The 14,711-nt window shown below is 32.2% G+C and overlaps 1 protein-coding gene across 1 annotated transcript; it reads left to right on the plus strand.

Annotated features, from left to right (window-relative positions):
• Nucleotides 1-1,523: 1,523 nt before the first annotated feature.
• Nucleotides 1,524-14,071, plus strand: LOC115956944 (phytoene synthase 2, chloroplastic-like). Its single transcript, XM_031075205.1, has 6 exons — nt 1,524-1,613; nt 9,041-9,389; nt 11,583-11,633; nt 12,762-12,934; nt 13,053-13,288; nt 13,681-14,071. The coding sequence occupies exons 1-6, from the start codon at nt 1,524-1,526 to the stop codon at nt 14,048-14,050; spliced, it is 1,269 nt and encodes a 422-aa protein (XP_030931065.1). The 3' UTR covers nt 14,051-14,071.
• The last annotated feature ends 640 nt before the right edge of the window (nt 14,072-14,711 follow it).

Genomic DNA, 14,711 nt, shown 5'->3' on the forward strand with positions numbered 1-14,711 from the left:
GATTGATGAATTGGGACAAATTTCAATCAGGAAGCTCTATTACACCAAACTAAGAGGACACAATATTTTAGAATGGACAAATGTAAAATGTGAATGTTTGTAAGATTTTGATTACAAATTTTGTTAGATTTTGATTTATCCACATTGTTAAAATTTGTAAGAACTCTAACTTTTAGTTTTAATAGAATCCTACTCTGCTTTGAAAAGAAAAAAAAATGATCCCAATATGACAAACAACTTTTTAAAAAATCTACCAAACAACTGGTACAGTAGCTCTGTGTATCATTGCTTCATGATTGATGAACTGGGACAAATTTCAACCAGGAAGCTCTATTACACCAAACTAAGAGGACAAAATATTTTAGAATGTAAAATGTGAATGTTTGTGAGATTTTGATTACAAATTTTGTTAGATTTTGATTTATCCACATTGTTAAAATGTGTAAGAACTCAACTTTTAGTTTTAATAGAATCCTACTCTGCTTTGAATCCAAAAAAAAAAAAAAAATTTGATCCCAATATGACAAACAACTTTTTAAAAAATCTACCAAACATGGGATTCCAACAGGGGACTAGCTTTTTGTCTAGCAGCCTCGGCCTCTCCTTTTGCTTGATTTGATATCATAGCTATCAAATGGTCATTTTCCTCATATACGAATACATCTATCAAATAGTTTTTTCATATTCGAATCAGCTCCTTTCACTGTAGTTAGTTGTCTTATGTTGTCTTTTTCAGCAACGAAGAGACAGAGAGATAAAATGAAAGCACAGAAAAGCCAAAACAATAATAACTCTTTATTTATTAGAAACAAATGAGCAATCATTGTACTCTTGCCTATATACAGTACCCAAAAAAAAAAAAAAAAAACACAGCAAAACAATCAATATTTGAAACCTCCACGTTCTCTCTATGCACTATAATTAAAACTGACTAAACAATCATTTTCCTTCACTTTTCTCATCAACCAAACAGAAGCTAAAGCCAAAAAAAAATACTCGAAATCAGGCAAACGAAAAAGCTAATCACTATTAAACTTCCTCTCCACAGCACCAATTAATCACAGTCTCTCTTTGGTTGCTGAGAAAACCTAGGAAATTAAAAGAAACAAAAAAAAAAAAGAGTAAAACTTTGATTTGAAACAATAATAACAATTACTTGAACAATAAGAACACTCAAGACATCTTGTGCAAAGCATGGGAGATTCTGAACTCTGAAGTCATAGTGGTCGTGCTTTGTGCTTAAAATTTGTGACAATTTGATGTTGATTTTTGCAATGCGGATGTAAATTGGAAATTGTAATGATAAATTTCTATAGCAAACAAGATATATATAAATTTTTACAATAGCTGATCTCGTCACCATCAATTCCCTCTTTTTTCTTTTTCTTTTTTTATAATCTCGTTATCTTTTTCTCTTCTGGGTGAAGTTTATCACTCTTCCAAATGATGAATTAAAAATCAGTTTTTTATATTTCTTTTCCTGAAATAAAAATTTGTAATATATAGATTTATGTTTGGCGGAAATGGCTATATGCCTAATAGCCTTGTATAGATTAATTCAGCAAATGGAGAACACGATGATTGTACCAAAATTCGCATTACTTATATACTTGGTATGACTCTTGTCGTTTAACCTATTAAAAAAAAAAAAATCTAAATTTTCTCAGATAAGTTTGCTCGATATGAGCTGACAGAATCGATACTGCAAAATGCGAATGGAGAAGAGCTTAAACTTCTATTATCCATTTTATCTTTATATAGTAAGATTCTATCATTTATTCTAAGTGTTTTTTAATTTCACTTGCTTGTCAATAACCACATTTACATTTCGCATTATTCTAAATTTTTAGAGCTTAAATGAAGTTTAATTTTGTGTTGCCTTGATATATTTTTTTTTCATAAGCTTTTCTTTTTTTTCTTTTCTTTTTTTGGGGTCAAATTTTGTAATAATCATGAGATGAGTACCTTATCTTGGGTGGTGAATTATAAAGAGCCAAAATAAATAAATAAAGGCAATTGTATTGAGTAGGAATTAGCAAAATTCTCTAGCACTCTAGCTAGTACTATATAGTCCTGCACCTCCTTTCCTTTCCTTGTTATGATAGTGGACAAATACAACAATAACTTAAAATTTTCCCTTTAATATCCGGAGATACTACTAGTTCTGATTTTTGAAATGCTTCCACAGTCAAGACAAGGAATTGAAATAAAATTTTAACTAGGGGCGCGCAAGAAATCAAATGTCTCATTGTTGTTTTTTGATAGGTAATCAAATGTCTCAATGTTGATCTACTGTGACTCTGTAATCCTAGCATTTGAATGCTCTTTTGTTTTGATTGAGCAAAGATGTAAGATACCTTCACTTGTTCTTACACTAGTTACAATTCCGTCATTACATATCCTTAATCACCACAATATATATTAGAGGAACTCATTTCTTTAACAAAATAAAAATAAATTACATGTATTATATATATATATATATATATAAACCCCCATGACAGGATGAGGATGATGATGTGGATGTTGTTCCAAAGCCAATAAAGAATTTACTTGGAAAAACATACATGTTCCAGGATGTTTTACTTTTTTCATTTTACCTTTACGTTAAAACTCAGGCAAACACACATTGGGATTCATTTTACCTTTTTCATTGGAAATTAGGAATTTTAGGCAAACCCAAATCAATGCAAATTAGGCAAAATCTAATAGAGAAAAATTAAGAACTCTTTAGCCTTTTCTGCCAAACTCAAATTAGATTACATGCACAACCCAAACTTAAGTCAGATTAAATGCACAAGCCAAACTTAACTCAAATTAGATGCAAAGGCAAAAAAAATTGAACTCAGAATTTGGAAATTACCTTAATGCATTTCTAATCCTTTAACTCTGATTTCTAAGCTTGATGGTCAGAGATGTAGGTAAGGGTTATGGTGAGAGTTGCAGGTCACGGTTAGGTTAGGATGTGGGTTTGGGTTGAGCTTCGGCCTATTGGTAAAAAGAAGACAACTTGAAGATGGATTGAACTTGGAAAGGGTGTACTAAACGGACTGAGGGAGATAATGGTGGCTACTGATCAGACTGAGGGAGACAAACTGTTTTGGAGACGTTACATTCAAAATTTCATTTTATTCTTCAAATAATTCGATTTCATTATTGTCGAGTTTTGAACAATCCAGCTGGAATATTTTATTGCGAAAAAGCCACGGTGGTGATCCGACGTGGCAAAAACGTGATGGAAACTCGGTTTTAGCATAATCGGGTTCTTTATATAACTTGACTATTGGATGATCGAGTACCAAAACAGGAACACGCCCCTATATAGTTTGGAAACATGGACATAGTGCTCTTTCTTTTGCTAAATAGGGGCAAAAGGCCATTTTCTCCGATATTGTTGAACTACTAGTCTGTGGTCACATATTTGTTGTAAATTGGCAGACCTTTCAAAGAACCAACCTCCTTTCTAAAGTTTGGTCCATAAGAGCATTCGCATCCAGAATGTTAAATGCCATATGTTGCTTTTATTTAGCATTTGTCTCTCAAAAACCTCCAACATTCGAAATTGTAAAAGTAGGATGGCACTGTAGACTATTGTATTTATTTTTTAATCTGTTTTATTATTTCTCTCTCCTCTATGTCAAACTTCTCAACTCTCTCTCTCTCTTTCCTCAATTTGTCTCCCTCTCTCTCTCTCTGAATTGCTCTCAACTCTCACTCTCTCTCTCTCTTTGTGTTGGTGGTTGGGCCTCCACGCGGGTGTGTGGGTCGTGGGTTAGTGAATCGGTGGATCGACAGGTTTGGAGTTCTAGGTTTTGTGGGGTTTTTTTTGGTTGTTGTGGCTAGTGCTTAAAGGAAGAGGTGGGTATGGATAAATTGGAGTTCTAGCTTTCTTTTTTTTGAGGCTTGATCCCATATCTTGGGGTTTATATCAGTCTTAAACCCTAGCTCATCTCTCTTTGCTACTGATTCACACAAAGATTCTCTCTCTCTCTCTGATATTATTGTTCTTGCTTTCGCATTTGATCGATTTCATTTTCGAAACTTATATTATTATTGATAATGAAATGTTGGATTGATTGAGTTGTAAAGGAGGTTTTTTTTTTGGGGGGGGGGGGGGGGGGATTTGTTTTCTGGGTATTTCTTTTTTTTGGGAGAGTATCAAATTTTGATATGGGTCTATGTAAAGAATGTTTTTTTTTTTTTTTTTTTTTTGGTTGGGGTTTTGTTTTTGGTTATAATTATGATGTATTATGTGGTTTCAGGTCTGAGGAAATGGCTGGTGCTCAAGAAATTAAATCAGTAGAGTTCTTGTAGGTATGTTGTCATGTCCATTCTGTTTGGTTGTTGAGGAATTATAGGAAAATATATGGAAGATTGGGAATTTTGTGATGGTAAAGTAACAACATGCACTTTTTAGGGTGAAAATAACCATATACCACGTTTTGACAAAATTTATGGCAAACTAGCACTGTTTTGAAAATATTTAGTAATGTATCACTTTTTTAGTACTCAAGTTTCACAAAATCAAGTTTTAAATAGTACTCGAGTTCAGTGAACTTGAGTTTCTAGTGAGTCGCTAGCATGGCACCTGAAATTTGTATAATTAAAAAATTAATGTGGTAGAAATTTGTGTAATGAAAAAAATAATGTGGTACTCAATATTACTAAAATTGATTACTTCTTTATAGTACTCGAACTTAATAAAGTCGAGTACGTTATTTATTTATTTTTTTCCTTTTTCTACTTTTTGTTTCGTTCTCCATCTTTGTAAAGAGAAGCCACGCCGGCTGCAAAATGTCCACTGTTGAAGCCACACCATCAGGGGCGGCGCTAAAGCAAATTCAGGGGGTTCAAATGAACCCCTGACTTCAAAATAAAAAGCTATATATATATATATAATATTTTTATTTTGTTAGCTTAATACTTTAATTTATTTTTTAAAATATTTTTTTTCACACTCTAACTTAAATTTTGCACATCTTTATTATAAGTATTTTTTACTTTAAGAATAAAGAGTAAGTTTTTTTTTTTTTTTTTTTTTTTTTTTTTTTTTTTTTTTTTTTTTTTTAAGAAACCGAATAAAGAGTAAGTGTTTATGAATTGTAAGTGTAATTTTTTTTTTTTAATAAATTTACATTATATGTGTGTGAGTGTGTTTAATATTAATTGTGTATATTACTTTTTGTTATAATGTTACGTATTTGTATAAATTATGATGTGTGTGGATGTTTGTTTGTACAATATAAATATAATATAACTTTATATAATTTAATAATTAAGAAATAGAGAAGTTTTTTGTTTTTTACATGTGTGCTGTATTGTTATCATATTAAAATAACTTTTTGTAATAAAGTAGTAAAATTCAAGAAAACAATTGTAAAGTTAATGATTGTTCAAGCATTACCACCGCACACCCTTGGTGCAATGGTCACTCCATAAGTATAAGTGCTTGTGAGGTGTTGGGGGTAAGACCCGGGGTTCAAGTCTCTAGAAGGAAGTTTCGCACACATATACACTTAAATTAGGTTGTATAATTTATATATGAATAAGTATGATTGTGTGCATTAATAATTAATACGGAACCAATGAGTTGAAACTAGTCATTTAGTCTAAAATATTTTTATGAAAACAAAGTCAAATAAATAATAACAACTGTATAACGATAAAAATGTTAAACAAACTTAACAAAATAAAATGATCATAGACTCATAGCTACCCACATTAACAATAGATATTCATAATAAACTATCATGTAACATTCAAAATTTGAAAACTTGTAGAATAAAATTGTAAAACTTTATGTATTATTTTTTTTTCAGTAATTCAATATATTCAAGTTTTCTTTTTATTAAAATATTGTAGTGACCCCTAAACAAAATTTTTGTAGCCGACACGCAATGGTGTTGGACATAGTATCCATTGTTGAAACCGAAGTTGAAGTGGAGTGAATTAGGTTGGCATTGACAAGTCATAGGCAGTGCCAAGGTCAACACTCAACAGTGCATGCAGTAGGGTTGAATTTTTGTAGTCTGTAAACTGTACTACAAACTATACTACATTTTAAAGGATATATGTGATGTAAATCAAGATCAATTGATTGAGAACTTGAACTAGAATTGCATTAAAATTAAGAATTAAAGCTGGAATTATACAGAAACTGGAGAAACAAGTTTCTGTCCAGGTCTGAAACTGAATTATATTCACATCAAAAACTGATTTTACTTTTGCATAGGTAGCCTATTTATAATCTTTAACTATTAGGAAATAAAGTAGCTAATAGTTACATAAGTCAAAACTGTAATTAATGAGCATACATAGCAGATATGAGAAGTCAAAATAAGGGGCTGCTGGGAGTCCTAAGAGGTCAGAAAGTTTGGCTGGTTGGTTGTCAGTCCTAATAGTAGAGGAGGGGTACATGGCAGATATGAGAAGTCAAAATAAGGGGCTACTGGCAGTCCTAAGAGGCCAGAAAGGTTGGCTGGCTGGTTGTCAGTCTTAAGGATAGAGGGTGGCTGCATCAATATGCCCTTAGGACATACATTAACAAATCCGTTTTTGAAAAATTTTTATCGGAAATTAAAAAAGTTATCAAAACTTTTTCAATTCCCAATTAATTTTTTTCTAAAAATAGTATACTATTGTGTGTCCCTTAAGGGCACACCTCAGTAAAATCTCATTTTAAAATATGATACAGTGCCTTACTTATTGGATAGGTGGCTTGGCAGGAAAATTTTTGTACAATAAATGCAAGCCAACTTGTTCTTTTCTTCATTTCCTTCCTTCCACACTCTTCACATCAAGTCACAATAAATGCAAGCCAACAAGCCAACTTGTTCCTTTCCTTCCTTCCACACTCTTCACATCAAGTCACAATAAATGCAAGCCAACTTGTCTTAACTTTTGTACATAAAGATGACTTCAGTTCTTCCCATTGGAAAGCTTCTCCAACAAGTTTAATTTGCGAGAAGTTCAGGTGCCACAAACTAGTACACAACTTTACTCACAACTCGCACATGTGACGAGTTGTGGACAAAGTTCATGTGATGAGTTATGGACAAAGTTATGCACTAGTTTGTGGCATTAGAATTTTTCTCAAATACTATTTAAGAACTCGAGTTCACTAAACTCTAGTACTATTTAGAACTCGATTGTGTGAAATTCGAGTACTAAAAAAAGTGGTATATTGCTAAATGTTTTCGAAACAGTGCTAGTTTAGTATAAATTTTGTCAAAATGTGGTATATGGTTATTTTCACCCTAAAAAGTGCATGTTAAAATTCTTTCTTTTTTTTTAAGTACTTCATGTTTTCTAATCAAGGGTCCATTTGGATTGAACTTATTGTTACTGAAACTAAAAACTGAAAACTGAAAGTACTATAGCAAAATAATTTTTAAATGTGTGAATAGTACCGTAGGACCCATTTTTAATATTTTTTAGTACGTAAATAGTGCTGTGAACAGTGCATGAATAGTGATTTTTGTCTCTACACAATGAACCCATGTGAGGTTACTGTTCACATGTAGGGAAAAAAAAAAAAGCATGAAAACGCAAAATATGGACGCGTGATTCAGTGGAATCCAAACGGGCACCAAGCAAGCAATGTTTTGACGTTTTGTGTTTGTGTTTGTGTTTGTGTGTGCTCATATTGGTTGTCTTTCTGGACCGTGGCTTAAGCTAGCAATTTTTTTTAAAAAAAAAATTGTCTATATTTTGTTTTGTATTTCAGGGTACCAGAAGGCAAGATCTGTTTTTACATAGAAATTTTCAAAGAAATAGAAGTCGTTTGTTGTGATAGATGTTGATTTTAGGATATATTATTTTATTGTGTAGAAATATTATTTTAATGTGTTGTATTGTAAAATAAAAATTATGATGCTAAAAATATTGTAAAATAGTATGATATAATCAATAAAGTAGTTTTTTGAGACAGTAAAATAGGATGGTAATGGTCTAAGAGCATCCGCACTGGAAATTGTAAATGCCAAATCTAAGGAAATTTTGGCATTTCAAGCCTAAAAGAGTCAGCAGCTGGGATTGTAAAACTGAAGAATTGTAAAAAATTTTAGAATTGTGCTACAGTGCCATTCTACATATAGAATGGCACTGTAGCACTATTGTATAAATTTTTTAATCACTTTTATTCTCTCTCTCCTCTGTCTTCTCTTTCTCTTTGTCTCTGGAGCTGAGCGTCTTCTTTCTTTCTCAACTCTCTCTTTCTGTTTTCTCATCTACGCTCTCTCACTCTCTGACTCGCTATTGGTTGAAGCAAGGTCCGTTGAAGGCGTGGCGGTGATGGCGTTTGCTGATTGGTGATGGCGTGGGTTTCAAATCGGCAGCGTGGGTTTCAAATCGGTGATAGAGTATTTTCAACGGCTTGGGTTTCAACGGACCGGTGATGGCGTTTGCTGATCGGTGATGGCGTGGGTTTCAAATCGACGGCGTGGGTTTCAAATCGGTGATAGAGTATTTTCAACGGCTTGGGTTTGCTGATCGGTGGCTTGGGGTTGCTGATCGGTGGCTTGTGGAGATCGGCGAGTCGGCGTGGTGGGTTTGAAGTGATTTCCTCGAGCGTGGGTTTGAAGTGGTTTTTCTTCTTGGTGTGTTTCTGGCAATTTTTTGTGTTTCTTGGCAATTTCCTCGATCGGTGATGGTAGTTTTTGGCAATTTTTTGTGTTTTTTTTCCTCTTGGTGGTTGTTTCTTGTGGTTGTTGTTGGTGGTGAGTTTGGTTGTGGTGGTGGTTGTTGGCCATGGCGTGGTGGTGGCAAGGTGGGTTCTGGGTTTTTTTCTTTTCGGGAACAGGGTTTCTGGGTTTTTCTGAGAGGAGTTCATTTTGTTGGTTAATATATTTTAATGTGTAAATATATTATTTTAATGAGTAGAATAAGAAAATAAAAGTTGGGATGCTGGATGTATGGTAAAATGGTATTGTATAATTGATAAAGTGACTTTTTGGGATGGTAAAATAGGATGAGATGAGAATTCCAGCTGTGGATGCTCTAATGGGCTAAACTATTAATTGGCTAAACTATTGTATAAAAGCAAAGCAGAAAAAATAGTCAGGAGATTCTCTGTGTGGTTTGTCCCAAAATGAATGCTCATTACTCCTTGCTCAGTCTCATGCCCAGAAATTATTGCACACAAAGGAGGTTTAAGCTTAGTTTTTCATCTGGGATTTTTGCAAATTCAAGCGCAGTTGCAAACTCATTAAGATCCTCGGAGGAGAGGGTGTATGAAGTGGTGCTGAAGCAAGCAGCTCTGGTGAGAAAGCAGAGGAGAGAGAGCGCATTGGATCTGAAAAAACCAACTGAGAGTGATTGGAATCGTTTGAATGAAGCTTATGAAAGGTGTAGAGAGGTCTGTACCGAGTACGGCAACACATTTTACTTGGGTATATATACTTGCTCTTTCAGCTCCTCTGTATGTATGGTAGACTTGGTACTGGCAGTAATCTATTTTGTTTCTAACACTCTGTTTGTGTTTACGGAAAAATATATTTTGGGAAATGATTTCTATGTGTTTTCCGATGTTTGGAATGGTGGAAAGCGCAAATCAACCAAAAAAAAAAAAAAAGAAAAAAGAACGTTTTCAGTAGTCATGTTGTTTGTCGGGATTTTTTTCCTTTAACTTTTATCTAATTTTGTTTATGTAGAATTTTTAAAATCTCAAATTTTCAAGTACATGTAATATTTAACACACTTTTTAAAAGCAATCATTAAAAAACTAATAAATATATTTAACACACCTTCTAAAAGCAACCAACAAAAAGTTAATAAAGCAGAAAAAAAAAAATTTCCACGTTCTGAAAGCTCTTTTTTTTTTCTTTTTTTGTGTGTGTGTCACGTATCCAATAAACCATTATATAAATAAATTATATACTACTAATGTTTTTTTTTTTTTTTAAACTCATTTTCCCAACAAAGCATTTTCTAATGTTTCCTAACATTGGAAAACAAATAGTTTTTAGTAATTATTATTTTTTTTTATAGAAAATATATTCAATCAAAACAATTGAGTGTTGACTTTTTACTATTATTATTTTTTTTTTGAGAAGGACTTTCTATTAGATAGCTATGTCTAATAAAAAAATAGAAAAAAATTTAGGTACAGTACTTAGATATTGTTCCTTAGGTTCTCCTCTTAAAATTCTACTATATAGATTTTTTCTCATAAGATGTAAGTGTATTTTTTAGTTAAGTAATCACATGATATAATCTTAATATGGGAATTTAAGGAATGTCACCTATAAATGGGGTCTCTTAATTATACATGTGTAGTCTATATTCCTGATCATACTTCTTAAAAAAAGAGTTTGTTTATGTAGAAATTTTAAAATCTCAAATTTTCAAGTACATGTAATATTTAACACGAGAAAGTATATTATGTTTCGGTAATACCAACTCAACATCTGTTTTAGTATTTTCTACCCAATAAATGAGTGACACTTGTTTCAAAAAACCAAATCAGATTACTCCAATAAATGATTAATTTATCTTCCCTTAAGTATAGAAGATTGTGATTAATTTATTTGAGTAGTCTGATGTGGTTTTTTGAAATAGATATCACTCATTTATTGGGTAGAAAATATCAAAACAGATGCTAAATTGATATTACCGAAACATATTATACTTTCTCTATTTAACACACTTTTTAAAAGCAATCATCAAAAAACTAATAAATATATTTAACACACCTTCTAAAAGCGATCAACAAAAAGTTAATAAAACAGACAAAAAAAAAAAAAATCCACGTTCTAAAAGCGTTTTTTTTTTTTTTGGTGTGTCACGTATCCAATAAACCATTATATAAATAAATTAAATACTACTAAATTTTTTTTTAACTCATTTTCCCAACAAAGCATTTTCTAATGTTTCCTAACATTGGAAAACAAATAAGTTTTTTGTAATTATTATTTTTTTATAGAAAATATATTCAATCAAAACAATGGAGTGTTGACTTTTTACTATTATTATTATTTATTTTTTTTGAGAAGGACTTTCTATTAGATAGCGTTGTCTAATAAATAAATATGACAAAACTTAGGTATAGTACTTAAATATCATTTCTTAGGTGCCCTTCTTAAAATTTTGTTATGTGGATATTTTCTCATAAGATGTAAGTATATTTTTTAGTTAAGTAACCACAGAGTATAATTTTAATATATAGGAGAACTTAAGGAACATCACCTATAAATGGGGTCTCTTAATTATACATGTGTAGTTTATATATTTCTATATATTTTTTATCAAACTTCTTAAAAAGAGAGTTTGTGAAGATTCGAACTGATTTTCTTCCATGATTAGTCTTCCTTAACCCGGTTCGTATTCTTACATAGCCTTAGCCAAGGCCCACTTAAATCATTTTACTGTGAATTTATTATCTATGATTAGATAGACCAACCAACCTAATGTTGGTTTTAAAAATAAAATAAAACCAATTAATAAAAGCTGAGTTTATACGTTGCTGGAACTTGACTTTCTGTCGGTAATTTTTAACTGATACATTTTTAAAATCTTAAAATTTCTTGTATAATTGGGGAAATACTGTGGAAATGAGCTAATCACTTCTCTTATGCTATTTTCAGTTACATTACTCATGACGCCAGAACTACGAAGAGCCTTTTGGGCGATTAGAGGTATTCGTGTTTATTCTTTTTTGCTTTAATAAGTGTAATGATACCAAAAAAAAAAAAAAAAAAAAAGTCATAATTCTTTTAACAATTATTAAGATGTGATGTTATAGTTGGCGTATGATAAAAGCCGCATTAAGGTGACGTTAGCGGAAACTACCAAAAAAAAAAATAAAAAACATTACTCTTTTTTTTTTTTTTAATGGGAAAAACATTACTTTTTTTTATTGTGAAGTATGACATGCTTGTATTAAAATGCTTTATTGGTCCCATTAAAAACATTGCTTTATTTGGCATGTTTTAGTCTTCTTTCCCTTTGAAGTTTTGAACCAATACAATTATTTGAGATGATCTAGAAGTTTTATTAAGGTAGCTTTTTTATATAGAAAATGCTAAAGTTTTTTGACTAATTAACTTATAAAATGATGTGACCATAAATGTGATTTAAGACTTTTTTTTTTTTTTTTTATCATGATTGGTGCCACTTGATACTAGAAATACCTAGTATAATACAAATAAATATGAGCTATGTCACGTGATTTATTAATATGAAATTTAGGTGACATAATTAGACTAATCAAAATATGTCATATAAAAATCCAACCCAACTCCAGTTAACTCACTCATGGAATCTCTCTCTCTCTCTCTCTCTCTCTCTCTTCAGTGACCTCAACCACCCCATTTCCTCCACCACCATATTATTGTTGTTGCAACAGCGGCTTTGCCATATTACTCAGCCAAACCCAAACCCACATAGTACTGCCAAGGATGGCAAATCAAATCCCATTTAAATCCAATCTCCCATCTCTTTCTTCCCTGCCTTGGAAGAGTCTAACTAAACCACCTGAACTTCATATTTTATTTTGGTATGCCTACTATTTAAATAACTAGTGTTTATACTGTAAATATTTTCTCACTCTCGTTTTAGGCAAACTCTTTCACATAATATTTACAATTGTATGCCCTGATGTACACATTTAAAAAGGCGAAAAGTTTTTTTTTTTTTTTTTTGAGAGGTTGATGTCTGCATTTAAAACATGAGAGGCTGAAAGCTGATGTACATTTATTAAGACTAGCTAGAGTTAGAAAATTAAAAGTGATGATTGAAAGGATGGAATGTCTTTTATTCTATAGTGTGGTGCAGAAGGACTGACGAGCTTGTGGATGGGCCTAATGCTACATACATCACACCCAAGGATCTAGAAAGATGGGAGAAAATATTAACTGATCTTTTTGAAGGTCGACCTTCTGATGTGTATGATGTTGCCCTATCTGATACTGTCTCAAAGTACCCTATTGATATACAGGTACATTCCAAATGGCTAAACAAACTGGCATGCTCACTTGTATATTAGACAAAATGTCAATTTGTGCTAAGATTTGCCAATATATTATATATTCACCATAACTTGTTACCTTGGACAGCTCTTCAAAGACATGATAGAAGGAATGAAGTTAGACTTGAGAAAATCAAGATACGAGAACTTCGATGAGCTCTACCTTTACTGCTACTGTGTTGCCGGGACTGTGGGGCTTATGAGTGTTCCAGTGATGGGGATAGCACCAGAATCAAAGGCTTCAATAGAGAGTGTTTACAATGCTGCACTAGCCCTTGGAATTGCTAATCAACTCACCAACATACTCAGAGATGTTGGAGAAGAGTAAGTTTCTTATAACGCATATTCTAGTAAACATGTTTTAAAGAAATTAAATACCACCAACTGTTTGTTCCAATTTAAGTTGTACATGTTAATTGCATAAGCTATTATCTTTTTAGTGTTCACAAACATATCAAACCAAACCTTTTTATTTTCAATGATTAAAACTTACATACTCGAGCTTTAAATTTGAGTTCAAGACTAATTTTTTTGTCTTAATGATCGAGTTTTAACAAGCGTCACAAACCAAATTTAAGCTATTCACAAACAACTTGATTCATTTTACAGCCCCATTAATGATGATAATCCCAATTCTTGAAATTGGCACAATGAGACTCAGTTTATTTTTGGATTCATGATACATAAACACTTCTACCTCGTATGTGATCTTGTAGTGCTAGTAGAGGAAGAATTTATCTCCCACAAGATGAACTAGCACAAGCTGGCTTGTCAGATGATGACGTATTTCGTGGGAAAGTGACCAATAAATGGCGTAGTTTCATGAAGGGCCAGATAAAGCGAGCAAGGATGTTCTATGATGAAGCAGAGAAGGGGGTTTCAGAGCTCAACTTAACTAGTAGATGGGGAGTATGGGCATCGTTGTTGTTGTACCGACAGATTTTAGATGCCATTGAAGCTAATGATTACAACAACTTCACAAAGCGGGCTTTTGTACCGAAAGCAAAGAAACTAGTATCACTTCCGGCTGCCTATGGCAGAGCATTTATGGGAAACTCAAAGTTGGCCAAGTTAATAATGAGATGAACCTGATTACCTTGGCATAGTCTGAACAATGTCTTCATATTGGAGAAAAGTTATGTTTCTGTACGTGAGAATGCATGTGTAATATATTTCAAGTAATTTTTAATGAAAGAAATTTTTTTCAACATGTTCCATGTTAATGAGAATGCAAACAAACTCTCTCTATCTATTCTTGCATCTCCTAACTTTGAGAGTATAACAATAAAATGTCTAGGAATAGGACAGGTCTGTCAATATTAGCCTGAGTTCAGACTTCAAGCAATATTTGCCATATCAATTTTGTAAAATTAGAGGATTTTGTAATTCCAATATAATCAAAGCTTAAGAACTAGCAAGGTGGATAAATCAAACATTAGCTAGGCAGCATTCGCCATGCCCTTTTTTTTATACCTCTACGTATTCGTCAAAGTAAATAGAAACCATCGGTTCAATAAATTGTTTTAGACTCTTCGTTGTGGTGCTTTCTTCATTCCTCACATATTCATCTATGAAATCAACTATTATTCCTTGCGCAAGTAATTTGAGTGTAACAATCATCTTTAAAGGGAAGATAAATGAGCCTGGGCAGGCTGGGCCATTATCTTTTTTTTTTTTTTTTTTTTTTTGCTATAGTAATGTTTATGAGATTTTATCATAGATTGAATATGGAAAAAAAAAAAAAAAA

Source organism: Quercus lobata, chromosome 8 (genome assembly GCF_001633185.2).
Source record: "Quercus lobata isolate SW786 chromosome 8, ValleyOak3.0 Primary Assembly, whole genome shotgun sequence".
NCBI lineage: Eukaryota > Viridiplantae > Streptophyta > Magnoliopsida > Fagales > Fagaceae > Quercus > Quercus lobata.